Source organism: Salvelinus alpinus, chromosome 13 (assembly GCF_045679555.1).
Source record: "Salvelinus alpinus chromosome 13, SLU_Salpinus.1, whole genome shotgun sequence".
NCBI classification, from domain to species: Eukaryota; Metazoa; Chordata; class Actinopteri; order Salmoniformes; family Salmonidae; genus Salvelinus; species Salvelinus alpinus.
In genome coordinates, this window is record NC_092098.1 from 11,789,324 (window position 1) to 11,802,847 (window position 13,524).

The 13,524-nt window shown below is 44.4% G+C and overlaps 2 protein-coding genes across 4 annotated transcripts in view; one reads left to right on the top strand and one right to left on the bottom strand.

Annotated features, from left to right (window-relative positions):
• The window catches only part of LOC139537072 (zinc finger protein ubi-d4-like), a 34,197-nt gene that overhangs the window by 6,934 nt on the left and 13,739 nt on the right, over positions 1–13,524 (top strand). For 2 of the 3 annotated variants that reach the window (XM_071337939.1, XM_071337940.1), the window contains 5 exons: positions 2,271–2,408; positions 2,972–3,103; positions 3,323–3,435; positions 3,557–3,638; positions 4,091–8,983. In XM_071337939.1, coding sequence (XP_071194040.1) covers positions 2,271–2,408; positions 2,972–3,103; positions 3,323–3,435; positions 3,557–3,638; positions 4,091–4,173 — 548 coding nt within the window. In that variant the 3' untranslated portion in view covers positions 4,174–8,983. Of the gene's footprint in view, positions 1–2,270; positions 2,409–2,971; positions 3,104–3,322; positions 3,436–3,556; positions 3,639–4,090; positions 8,984–13,524 lie in introns of those variants that run through there. The other variant, XR_011667460.1, reaches the window with a different exon arrangement.
• On the bottom strand, positions 9,474–11,353 carry chrm1b (cholinergic receptor, muscarinic 1b). Its single transcript, XM_071337938.1, has one exon. The coding sequence runs from the start codon at positions 11,255–11,257 to the stop codon at positions 9,737–9,739; it is 1,521 nt and encodes a 506-aa protein (XP_071194039.1). The 5' UTR covers positions 11,258–11,353; the 3' UTR covers positions 9,474–9,736.

Genomic DNA, 13,524 nt, shown 5'->3' on the forward strand with positions numbered 1-13,524 from the left:
CCATAGACTAGGCTAAATGTAGAACACTGAGATTAGTTTTACCCATAGACCAGGCTAAATGTAGAACACTTAGAGATTAGTTTTACCCGTGGACTAGGCTAAATGTAGAACACTTAGAGATTAGTTTTACCCATAGACCAGGCTAAATGTAGAACACTTAGAGATTAGTTTTACCTGTGGACTAGGCTAAATGTAGAACACTTAGAGATTAGTTTTACCCGTGGACTAGGCTAAATGTAGAACACTTGGAGATTAGTTTTACCTGTGGACTAGGCTAAATGTAGAACACTGAGATTAGTTTTACCCATAGACTAGGCTAAATGTAGAACACTTAGAGATTAGTTTTACCCGTGGACTAGGCTAAATGTAGAACACCTGGAGATTAGTTTTACCTGTGGACTAGGCTAAATGTAGAACACTTAAAGATTAGTTTTACCTGTGGACTAGGCTAAATGTAGAACACTTAGAGATTAGTTTTACCCGTGGACTAGGCTAAATGTAGAACACTTAGAGATTAGTTTTACCCATAGACCAGGCTAAATGTAGAACACTTAGAGATTAGTTTTACCTGTGGACTAGGCTAAATGTAGAACACTTAGAGATTAGTTTTACCCGTGGACTAGGCTAAATGTAGAACACTTAGAGATTAGTTTTACCCATAGACCAGGCTAAATGTAGAACACTTAGAGATTAGTTTTACCTGTGGACTAGGCTAAATGTAGAACACTGAGAGATTAGTTTTACCTGTGGACTAGGCTAAATGTAGAACACTTAGAGATTAGTTTTACCTGTGGACTAGGCTAAATGTCGCTGCCTCCCCTCATCCACTAAATGTCCCTCATTTAAGGTTCAATTGACTTGAAGTCAAAGTTAACTTGATATGCTTGAGAGTGGATTGTAAATGTGTAGCGTGGAGATGCCTTTCCTGTGCTTGGTTTCCACCACAGTTTAAGTAGCAGTGTACATTTGTGTTATTTTATCCTAAATGACATTTAGGCTACTCCAACAGTAGTTTGTCTTCAGGACTGTCTTGGCTCTGTATGGCACACTTATTATTACACACACTACAGCCAATCAACTGTTGACAATATGTTTGTCATAATCTGGCTTTGTGTCTCTTAATTTAGTATGTCTCATTTGCATTTCTTAAAAAAATAAAGGAGGGCCGCACACTCATTTGCATTTCTTAACTCCATTTCTTTTTTCTTAACTCATCTACGTTCTGTCCTGTCCTCCTCACCCGTTTCTTTAGAGTGAAATGGTGCCTCTGCGTTTGTTTTGAACCACCAGCTTGGGGCTGTGTGGGTCCTGGTGTGAGAGTGCCTATGCAATGCCTGTGGGGGGGGGGGGATGTTTAGAGCCTTGTCCATCCAGAAGAATACTAACCTGGGTTCTGCACCATGGCCTTTGACTGGCAGGCTGGGAAAGGGACAGGGAGCTGGGGCTGGGAGCTGACCTAGTCAGTAATCTTGCCCCTCTAGAAATCAGCTGAAGAAATGAGAGGGTGATTGAGTGAGTGGAGGGATTAAGAGAGTGTGGGAGGGAGAGCGAGAGGAAGGGAGGGAGGAAATGTTTGGTCTGCTGGTACATCTTATGCTAGACCTGAGGCTGGGGCAAAACACTGACATCTTTGTTTCCACGACTCAGACAATCCCACCACAAATCCATCTATTTATAACCCTGGGTATTAGTCTAGTCTAGACTCCTCATGCCATTCCCAAAGCACCAGAGTTCTAGTCTGGCACAGGAAGAGTAATCTTCATTCAAGTTATTAGTACTAATCTAAGATGTTTGGTCCATTCATTAAAACAGACTCCATTAGGCTAAATTCTAGAAGCTAGATTGAGATCTCTCCAATGGTTTTGTCTGCTGAAAAGATTCATTCCCACGAACGTATCTCGCCTTCTCTCCTCCAGTTGAAATTGAATTGCACAATTGTCATTCAGGGCCACAGATGGTCTCTCGCCTCCAGCTATTGAGTGCAAATTGAAACGTAATATCACTCTTCCAAGATGAGCCAGTGCAGACTGGAGGGTAGCAGAGTTATGGACGTGCTGAAACTGTTTGACTAAGTGGGAGGATAGGCAAAACAGCAGGCCATTGCAGAGGACGGTTGCATGGATATGATTTTTCAGCATCAGCAAATGCCACGGCAAGGTCAGACCCGAGCGATTAGGAAACGATGTACTCTGACCTCGTATGAAGGCTACTTAATTGTTTACGTATGTTTTTGTTTTCACACGTGTTGTGTTTGGGGGTTTCTCTGGCAGTCTGTGGGAAGCGTTACAAGAATCGACCGGGCCTGAGTTACCACTACACCCACTCCCACCTGGCCGAGGAGGAGGGAGAGGACAAGGAGGTGCCTGAGGTCCACACCCCCACTCCGCCCCAGCCTGAGGAGCCTAAGAGTAAGTGACCAGTCATTGGTGACCAGTGGGGTCATTTATAGGTCATTGGTTGGCCGTGTCCGAAACCTGTCTTGCCTACTACTTACTAAAAATAAATACTGTGTATAATCGTACTACATACTGTTTAGTACAACATAATGCAGTAAGCAACAAATATCAACATCCTAGGCTTTCCAATCTTGAGAATACATCATCTAATACGCAATTGTGTTGATTCCCGCCATTCGTTCATTTAGGTACAGTACGTCCCGTTATCTCATTATCGGCTGTAGTCAAACACACGCGAGTCTGGAAAGACGATCCTCTTCCTCAAAAGTGTGCAGCGAATTTTACTAGATGAAAAGCCGAAGTTAGTATGAATGACATCCTGGCATTTAAAGCATACAATATTTTCCAAATTTCACATACTATACAATTTTATTTTTTCGCATACCGAAAATGCCTTCTATTTAGAACGCAAGTATAAGTTATTCGGCCACGGCCAATGACACTGGATCCTTGTTAATCAATAACCTTTGAATGCATTCTTATACGTTGTTTTATTCTGTGTCTCTCCCTCACAGCACCCAAGAAAGGTCCAGATGGTTTGGCGATACCCAATAACTACTGTGACTTCTGCCTGGGAGACTCTGCCCTCAACCAGAAGACGGGCCAGTCAGAGGAGCTGCAGTCCTGCTCAGACTGTGGACGTTCAGGTAACTGCTCCACCCCTGGCCTTTACACTGAGAGACCAGGATAACCTCGGTATTTGAGACGATTTTGTATGGGCGCGTGTGAGTGATAGACTCTACTTTAGGATCCGTATTGAGTGTGTTCAGAGTCAGACGCATGATGGCATAGTTACAAAGACCAGCAGTAATGACAGTGGCAGACAGGGTTTGTCCTGTGAGACCCATTCTCTGTGTCCAACCCAGGCCACCCATCCTGCCTGCAGTTCACCCCCGTGATGATGGCTGCAGTGAAGACCTACCGCTGGCAGTGCATCGAGTGCAAGTGCTGCAACATCTGTGGCACCTCAGAGAACGACGTGAGTTCACCTGCAGGCGTCATGCTTATTACTGTTGGATAAAGGAAGTGCACTGTATATTTAAAATTAAGTGGTGCACTGAAAAGTGCATTGTATAATGAGCCTGTGGTCTTTTGTCCAGGACCAGCTTCTGTTCTGTGATGACTGTGATAGAGGCTATCACATGTACTGTCTCAGCCCCCCTATGGCTGAACCTCCAGAAGGTAAGAGCAGGATGTGAACAACATGTCTGTTCCACAATGTTGGCTGAAATGGGCTTTTTCACAGCCACTGCCCCATTTGCCTGTCTAATAAGGGAGATTTGAGTCAACGGCTTTTTTGGTAACGAGTGTTGTGGGTTTCCTCTCCGTAGGGAGACAGATTTATCTCAGTAAATTTGGCAGAGCCGAGTGTCCAAGTAGAGCTCTCAGGCAGCGTAGCCAGACAACGATAGCATGGCCAGGTGTTTTACTGATGAATCACCTCTTTCAGCTCTTAGCTAGCGTTGAAATGCTTCATCAGTGCAAAGTGTTAGATCACAAAATAGCCTCTACCTTGAGACCCACTGACTTCAACTGGGCTAATGACATGAGGTGGGTCCATGGAAGAAAGAGGATATTTATAGGACTAAAAGTCTGTGAGTCATTCACCTCTGTTTCCTTGTGTCCTCTAACAGGGAGCTGGAGCTGCCATCTGTGTCTGGACCTATTGAAAGACAAGGCGTCAATATACCAGACCCGTAATGTCCCTCCGTCGTGATGGACCCCCATCCTCACATACAACCCTCCCTCCACAGTGAGGTTCTCTCTCTGGTCAGTAGAGCGGAGGGGGTGGGACAGATGACTTGTGAAAAGGGAAGCGTACCTTACCAGCCCCCCCCCCCCCCCCCCGCTGAAACATGCTTAGGTTTGGTTGTTCAATGACTGTTACACAGTTCCAAGCTCAAGTGACCCATGTAGGCTTTTGTTTTCAACTATTTGTCAATATATCAAACTCAACGTGTAATATCCTGAACTTGACAATACATCAAGTATGTTTCCTTAAAAGTGGCTTAAACCACAAACAGCTTTTACCAGCCAAAGTACACACAATCTCACATAGACACACATACAGTGCATTCGGAAAGTATTCAGACCCCTTCACTTTTTCCACATTTTGTTACGTTACAGCCTTATTCTAAAATAGATTTTTTAAATACATTTTCCTCATCAATCTACACACAATACCCCATAATGACAATGCATAAGGTTTTTAGACATTTTTGCAAATTTTGTAAAAAAACATCTGAAATACCGTATTTACATAAGTATTCAGACCCTTTGCTATGAGACTTGAAATTGAGCTCAGGTGCATCCTGTTTCCATTTATCATCCTTGAGCTGTTTCTACACCTTGATTGGAGTCCACCTGTGGTAAATTCAATTGATTGGACATGATTTGGAAAGGCACAGACCTGTCTATATAAGGTCCCACAGTTGATAGTGCATGTCAGAGCAAAAACCAAGCCATGAGGTCGAAGGAATTGTCCATAGAGCTTCGAGACAGGATTGTGTCGAGGCACAGATCTGGGGAAGGGTACCAAAACATTTCTCCAGCATTGAAGGTCGCCAAGAACACAGTGGCCTTCATAATTCTTAAATGGAAGAAATTTGGAACCACCAAGACTCTTCTTAGAGCTGGCCGCTCGGCAATACTGAGAAATTGGGGGAGAAGGGTATTGGTCAGGGAGGTGACCAGGAACCCGATGGTCACTCCGACAGAGCGCCTCTGTGGAGATGGGAGAAGCTTCCAGAAGGACAACCATCTTTGCAGCACTCCACCATCAAGGTCTTTATGGTAGAATGGCCAGACGGAAGCCACTCCTCAGTAAAAGGCACATGACAGCCTGCTTGGAGTTTGCCAAAAGTCACCTAAAAGGACTCAGACCATGAGAAACAAGATTTTCTGGTCTGATGAAACCAAGATTGAACTCTTTGGCCTGAATGCCAAGCATCACGTCTGGAAGAAACCAGGCAACGCTCATCACCTGGCCAATAACGTCCCAATGGTGAAGCATGGTGGTTGGAGCATCATGCTGTGGGGAAGTTTTTCAGCGGCAGGGACTCTGAGACTAGTTAGAATCGAGGGAAAGATGAACAGAGCAAAGATCCTTGATGAAAAACTCTTCCAGCGCACTCAGGAACTCAGATTGGGGCGAAGGTTCACCTTGCAACAGGACAAGTCTCTGAATGTCCTTGAATGGCTCAGCCAGAGCCTGGACTTGAACCCGATCTAACATATCTGGATAGACCTGTAAATAGCTGTGTAGCGACGCTCCCTATCCAACCTGATAGGGCTGAGAGGATCTGCAGAAAAGAATGGGAGAAACTACCCAAATACAGGTGGGCCAAGCTTGTAGCGTCATACCCAAGAAGACTCGAGGCTGTAATCGCTGCCAACAAAGTACTGAGTAAAGGGTCTGAATACTTATGTAAATGTGATATTTCAGTTTTTTATTTTTAATACATTTGCAAACATTTCTAATAACCTGTTTTTGCTTAGTCATTATGGGGTATTTGGTTGTCGATTGGTGGGGGGGACAATACATTTTAGAATAAAGCTGTAACTTAACAAAATGTGGAAAAAGTGAAATTGTCTGAAGAATCCGAAGGCACTGCACATGCACACGACTGCTCCGAATGATCCTACTTTTATTCTGCAAAATATCTGTTTTGCGTGTAGACGAGAGAAATAGTTGAAATCAATTAGCATGCCAATGCTTGTTCATAATAAGAAAATGTTTAAGGTTTTGTATATTTATATATTTGTATAGCATATTAAAGGTGTGAAATGATTTAAAAGCTGCAATAATAGGTTGGTTCTGTAGTCTTTGTGTAGTGCCCATCTTCAATATTAATGAATAATCTTCCAGCTCCTGATGTGGAGGCAACACCGAGTTGGGAAAGCATAGAGAGGGCCTTACCATTACTTAGTACCCATCCATCTCTATACCTCAGAGAGGAAAAGGACCTTGGCGTAACTATTTTAAGGAATTGATATTGAGTGTTTGCTGCATTGAAGAAAAGTGAGTCAGTGGTTGCTGGTTGGTTGAAGTTAATTTGAGTGTATTCTAGTCGTGGCCAAAAGTTTTGAGAATGACACAAATATTAATTTCCACAAAGTTTGCTGCTTCAGTGTCTTTAGATATTTCTGTCAAATGTTACTATAGAATACTGAAGTATAAGTACAAGCATTTCATATGTGTCAAAGGCTTTTATTGACAATTACATGAAGTTGATGCAGAGTCAATATTTGCAGTGTTGGCTCTTTTTTTTTTCAAGACCTCTGCAATCCGCCATGGCATGCTGTCAATTAACTTCTGGGCCACATCCTGACTGATGGCAGCCCATTCTTGCATAATCAATGCTTGGAGTTTGTCAGAATTTGTAGGTTTATGTTTGTCCACCTGCCTCTTGAGGATTGACCACAAGTTCTCGGTGGGATTAAGGTCTGGGGAGTTTCCTGGCCATGGACCCAAAATATCGATGTTTTGTTCCCCGAGCCACTTAGCTATCACTTTTGCCTCATGGCAAGGTGCTCCATCATGCTGGAAAAGGCATTGTTCGTCACCAAACTGTTCCTGGATGGTTGGGAGAAGTTACTCTCGGAGGCTGTGTTGGTACCATTCTTTATTTATTCACCATTCTTTATTCATTCATGGTGTTCTTAGGCAAAATTGTGAGTGAGCTCACTCCCTTGGCTGAGAAGCAACCCCACACATGAATGATCTCAGGATGCTTTACTGTTGGCATGACACAGGACTGATGGTAGCACTCACCTTCTCCGGACAAGCTTTTTTCCCGGATGCCCCAAACAATCGGAAAGGGGATTCATCAGAGAAAATGACTTTACCCCAGTTCTAACCCTGTACCTCTTGCAGAATATCAGTCTGTCCCTGATGTTTTTCCTGGAGAGAAGTGGCTTCTTTGCTGCCCTTCTTGACACCAGGCCATCCTCCAAGAGTCGTTGCCTCACTGTGCGTGCAGATGCACTCACACCTGCCTGCTGCCATTCCTGAGCAAGCTCTGTACTGGTGGTGCCCCGATCCCGCAGCTGAATCAACTTTAGGAGATGGTCCTGGCGCTTGCTGGACTTTCTTGGGCGCCCTGAAGCCTTCTTCACAACAATTGAAGAGCTCTCTTTGAAGTTCTTGATGATCCGATAAATGGTTGATTTAGGTGCAATCTTACTGGCAGCAATATCCTTGGCTGTGAAGCCCTTTTTCTGCAAAGCAATAATGACGGCACATGTTTCCTTGCAGGTAACCATGGTTGACAGAGGAAGAACAATGATTCCAAGCACCACCCTCCTTTTGAAGCTTCCAGTCTGTTATTCAAACTCAATCAGCATGACAGAGTGATCTCCAGCCTTGTCCTCGACAACACTCACACCTGTGTTAACGAGAGAATCACTGACATGATGTCAGCTGGTCCTTTTGTGGCAGGGCTGAAATGCAGTGGAAATGTTTTTTGGGGTTTCAGTTCATTTGCATGGCAAAGAGGGACTTTGCAATTAATTGCAATTCATCTGATCACTCTTCATAACATTCTGGAGTATATACAAATTGCCATCATACAAACTGAGGCAGCAGACTTTGTGAAAATTTATATTTGTGTCATTCTCAAAACTTTTGGCCACGACTGTATACCTACAGCCAGCATTTTACCAACAATCGTTACATATTCCATTGGTAGGCAACACAGGTCCTAGAGAGCTGCAGTAGTCCTGAACTCGACCCCTTGTTATGTGTTGGGAAATAGCTACCGAGCACAGGACTTTGTTTCCCTTCCCATACCGGCTCGGAAGTCTCATCCCACCCTGCTCTAACCTGCTCCACTGGGGCCTCACGTGACTGTCATGATTTACACTCCCCTTCAGTTATAGCCACAGGAGGGCAGTAATGAGCAATACAAGTGCTACTGGGACTGTCAGGGGGATAATGTTATTGGAATGATGGGGAGCCATCAGAGGATCTAGTCAGACAGTGGTGTGTTAACACAAACTGCAGACTGGTGTGTGCACCTGCATTTGCTATACTGTAGCATTTTCCTTAGAGGATAAATGTATTGACATTGTCATATATAGGTCTACATTTATATAATTCGCACATGGGCACAAAGGGATTCTAAGGTGAAACTTAAAGGCACATTTCTGAATCAATTGCATGTCTGAGTTCTTTGTCTCATGGAAAGGGAAGACCTGTTTTTTCCCCCTTGTATTTTCTGTATGCGCTTCTCCCCCAAAGCTGGGCACAATGCTCTCCACAGGTCTGGCACACAAATTGCACAGATTACAATTAGCTAAAATGTCTTTACCTTAACTAGTGACAGTAAAAAACACAGGATATATTGACAGACATGGTAAAAAGGCAAAACAGTCAAGCAAGTGCATGATAATGTGTGCTAATGGTATGCTCAGATTTGAATTGATCAAAGTGTAAGGAAGTTGTGTAATATAATTTAGCTATACTATCATGTTATATCAATAGCCAACTAACAAATACTAAAGCATTAAACAAGTATTTCTCATGACTTTTTTGGGGTGTTTGTTTAGAGGCAGGTTTCAGTTGGAACATTACGGTTTTCGTTTTGCCGTCATATTCAGCAATGATATTGATTCAGTTGATGTAGAACAGTTTTGGGACTTTATTTGAGTTGTGAATGAATATTGCCTTTATGGTAGACGGTTTTGTCTTTTTTTTCCAGGAAAATGCCGTGTCCTCTTTTCTCTATTGCAGCAGTGTGCGTTCAAGATCACTGAAGCACTATTGTATCAGTGATGGAATCTTTGTGTCTCTTATATTTGTACCTTTTTGTATTGCAAGTTCCTGGTGATGATTTAACATGAAGGCACATGGACCAAATCATAACCCTGTTTCAATAAACATGTCATAAACAGAAGCCATTTCCTCATGGCTCTGGACCGAAGTCAAAACGGGCAGACCAACTGCTCCGTGGAGAGGAACGGAAGGGGAGGGTGAGGAAGGAAAGTTTGAAGACAGTCATGGGCAAAAACAGACTGCATGATTATCATAGATGTATGCAATGTAATGTTCTTAAGAAAGAATGTACTTTGAGGCAATACCCTGGGTAGGTTTTCTGCTATTGACTGTTATGGATGTCAATGCCCATCATACTTAGCCTGTCTGTTTCTTGTTTTTATCTAACAGTCAAAAAGCAATTCCTCTGCCTTCTTCAAAAATCATCCCCTTGCATGGATTGTCTTTTACTAGGGCAGGTCTGACTCTTCTTAAGCTAGAGGGTAGTGTCTAGCTTTGAAAAAGTTCAGACTGTACTGCTGGTCTTGTGTGTCCTGAAGGAGGCATGGTTGGCGTTATAAGCCATTCCCCAGTTCCTCTGTCCCGGCCTGCAGAGCAGCAGCGTCTTAAAGGTGACTCTGAAGTGCTCGTTGCAGAGGGCGTAGCAGACTGGGTTGACGGTGCTGTTGATGTAGCAGAGCCAGTAGCCCAGCTGCCACAGCTTCTCGGGCACGCAGTAGGAGACGGACACCAGCACCATGATGTTGTACGGCGTCCAGGTCAGGATGAAAGCTAGCAGGATGGCACACAGGGTCCTGGCTGCCTTCTTCTCCCTGACAATTGTGTTCCTCCTCCTCTTGGCTTTGGGCTGCTTGTGGCGTCTGGAGTCTGCTGTGGAGCCCCTTAGGGGGGGCTGCCTGCCCTGTGGACCTGCTGTACTGTCCTCTGCCCTGGATGTCAGGGGTTTGGTGGCCCCTACGGTGTCTCTGCCCTGGGCGTCTCTGAGTGGGATCATGGCTTTAGGGCTTGTCTTAGCGCTCGCCCCCTGCTGCGTCTGCTCTGGTTCTTCCTCTGAGGAGGAAAGGGAGACAGTAGGCTCTTCCTCATCTACGTTACAGGTGCTGTCTCTGCAGCCCTCCCCGTAGGCCCCCTTGGTGGGAGACAATGACAGTGTTGCTATTCTCCTCCCACTGCTCTGTTTAGACTCCTCTCTCACAGGGAAGCAGCCCTGGGACACCTCACTGCTCTGCTCCCTGCCCACAGGCACCTCTCTGGAGCTGCTCACACTGCTCTTGGTGCTGCTGGAGTAGACATCCCTTCGCCCAGACACCTGGGAGGCCCCTCCACTGCTCCCAGATCCCATTAGCCCCTCCAGACCCTGGGCTCGCTTCTCGATCTCCCAGTAGATCTTCCAGTACAGGATTCCCATGATGGTGACAGGAAGGTAGAAGGCAGCGATGGCCGTGCCGAATGTGAGAGCAGGCTCGGTCAGGAACGGGATAGAGCATTCACCCGCGCCCTGTGAGGCCCTGCCCACTACATGGGGCCAGAACAGGATGGCTGGCCCCCACAGGATGAAGGACACGGCCCAGGCCAGGCCGATGGCTGCGGCTGCCCGGCGTGTGGTGCGCTTGGCCCGGTAGGTGAGAGGTCTGGTGATGGAGTAGAAGCGGTCGAAGCTGATGACCAGCAGGTTCATGACGGAGGCATTGCTGGCCACATAATCCACAGCCAGCCAGACGTCACAGGCCAGGCTGCCCAGAGTCCAGCGTCCCATGATAATATAAACAGCATAGAGGTTCATAGAGACTGCCCCCAGGATCAGGTCCGCCACCGCCAGGCTCAGCAGAAAGTAATTGCTGAAGGTGCGCAGCTGCCTGTTGACCCGGAAGGAGATCACCACCAGCAGGTTACCTATGATAGTGACCAGCGAGAGAGGCCCTGTGATGAGTACGATCACCACCACCTCCCATATCTCATGGCCCCCCAGTGGATCTGCTGTCACATTGGTGGTGTCACTGGTCTGGGAGACACAGGAGTGGTTCATCTTCCACAGAGCGACGCAGAGTTAAGCGGTGGAGCAAAAGTCATTCTTCTTCACAACAGGGAATCGCTGATGTTGACATCTGGCATGGAGTTACCGTCTCAGGGCCAACTGCAGAACAAGAGAACAGTCATGAGATGGAGCACATTGCTAACAATCATGACCTTTATACACATATTTTGTCAATAATTTAGAGAATTTGTTTAACTGGTCCATTGATATAATTAGAAAAACGTCATCCCGGTAAATTACATTGTCATATCTCCAGTACAGGCAGTTCTGAGAAACTCATTAAGTTTAGCCACCATGTTCAGTTTACCTACCATGTTTGATATCCTGCCTTTCTGTTGACTCACAGACTAGGTGACATGCTGTAACTATGATACATTTTTCATAACTTTTAGTGCTTAATGAGTTTACTGCTGAATGCAAACAAGAGGATATACAGAACAAAAATATAAATGCAACAATTTCAAAGATTTTACTAAGTTACAGTTTATATTAGGAAATCAGTCAATTTAAATAAATAATTTAGGCTCTAATCTATGGATTTCACATGACTGGGAATACAGATATGCATCTGTTGGTCACAGATACCTTTAAAAACAAAAAGGTAGAGAAAACCAGTCAGTATCTAGTGTGACCACCATTTCCCTCATGCAGTGTGACACATCTCATTTGCATAGAGTTGACCAGGCTGTTGATTGTGGCCTGTGGAATGTTGTCCCACTCCTCTTCGATGGCTGTGAGAAGTTGCTGGATATTGGTGGGAACTGGAATGCTCTGTCGTACACTTCAATCTAGAGTGTCCCAAACATGATCAATGGGTGACATGCCTGGTGAGTATGCAGGCCATGGAGGAACTGGGACATTTTCAGCTTCCAGGAATTGTGTACAGATCCTTGTGACATGGGGCTCTGTATTAGCATGCTGAAACATGAGGTGATGACTGCGGATGAATGACACGACAATGGGCCTCAGGATCTGGTTACGGTATCTCTGTGCATTCAAAATAGGCCATCGATTAAATACAATTGTGTTCGTTGTCCGTAGCTTATGCCTGCCCATACCATAACCTTACCGCCACCATGGGGCACTCTGGTCACAACGTTGACATCCGCAAACCTATCACACACACGACCAAATTCACATGGTCTGCAGTTGTGAGGCCGGTTAGACATATTGCCAAATTCTCAAAAACAACGTTCGAGGTGGCTTATGGTAGAGAAATTAACCTTCAATTCTCTGGTACCAGCTCTGGTGGTCATTCCTGTAGTCAGCATGTAGTCAGCATGCCAATTGCATGCTCCCTCAACTTGAGACATCTGTAGCCATTGTGTTAGCCATTGTGTTGTGTGACAAAACTGCACATTTTAACCCAATTTTAACCCAATTTGTAAGTCGCTCTGGATAAGAGCGTCTGCTAAATGACTTAAATGTAAATGTAAATGTTTTAGAGTGGCCTTTTATTGTCCCCAGCACAAGGTGCACCTGTGTAATGACCATGCTGTTTAATCAGCTTTTTGATATGCCACACCTGTCAGGTGGATGGATTATCTTGGAAAAGGAGAAATGCTCACTAACAGGGATGTAAACAAATTTGTGCACAATATTTGAGAGAAATAAGCTTTTTGTTGATATAGAAAATTTCTGGGATGTTTTATTTCAGGTCATGAAACATGGGACCAACACTTTACATGTTGTGTTTATATTTTTGTTCATTGTAGATTCAAAGGGAGAGAAATGTGTTGAAATTGAAAATCAGTTTACATAATTTTTGTAAATAGTGCAGGTATGGTGGCAGTTGTCATAGTTTTGACTACTTTGAGTTGCATTGATTGTAGGTAGGGCTACTGCAACTCTCGTAGTAAAATCGATAGTGTGAAATCTCCCAGTAAGCAAAATGATGTTGAAAAGACTTTAGACGTCTTTTCCAGACAACATCATGTGCATTTCAGGTGCTGAATGAAAAGTTAGAAGACGTCTTTTCCGGATGTGAAAAATACATCTTATACGGACGTCGAAAATACGTATTTTCCAGATGTTGAACATACAGTACCAGTCGAAAGTTTGGACACACCTACTCTTTCAAGGGTTTCTCATTATTTTTACTATTGCATTGTAGAATAATAGTGAAGACATCAAAACTATGAATTAACACACATGGAATCGTGTAGTAACCAAAAAAAGTGTTAAACCTATCAAAATATATTTTATATTTGAGATTCTTCAAATTAGCCACCCTTTGGCTTGATGATAGCTTTTGTACA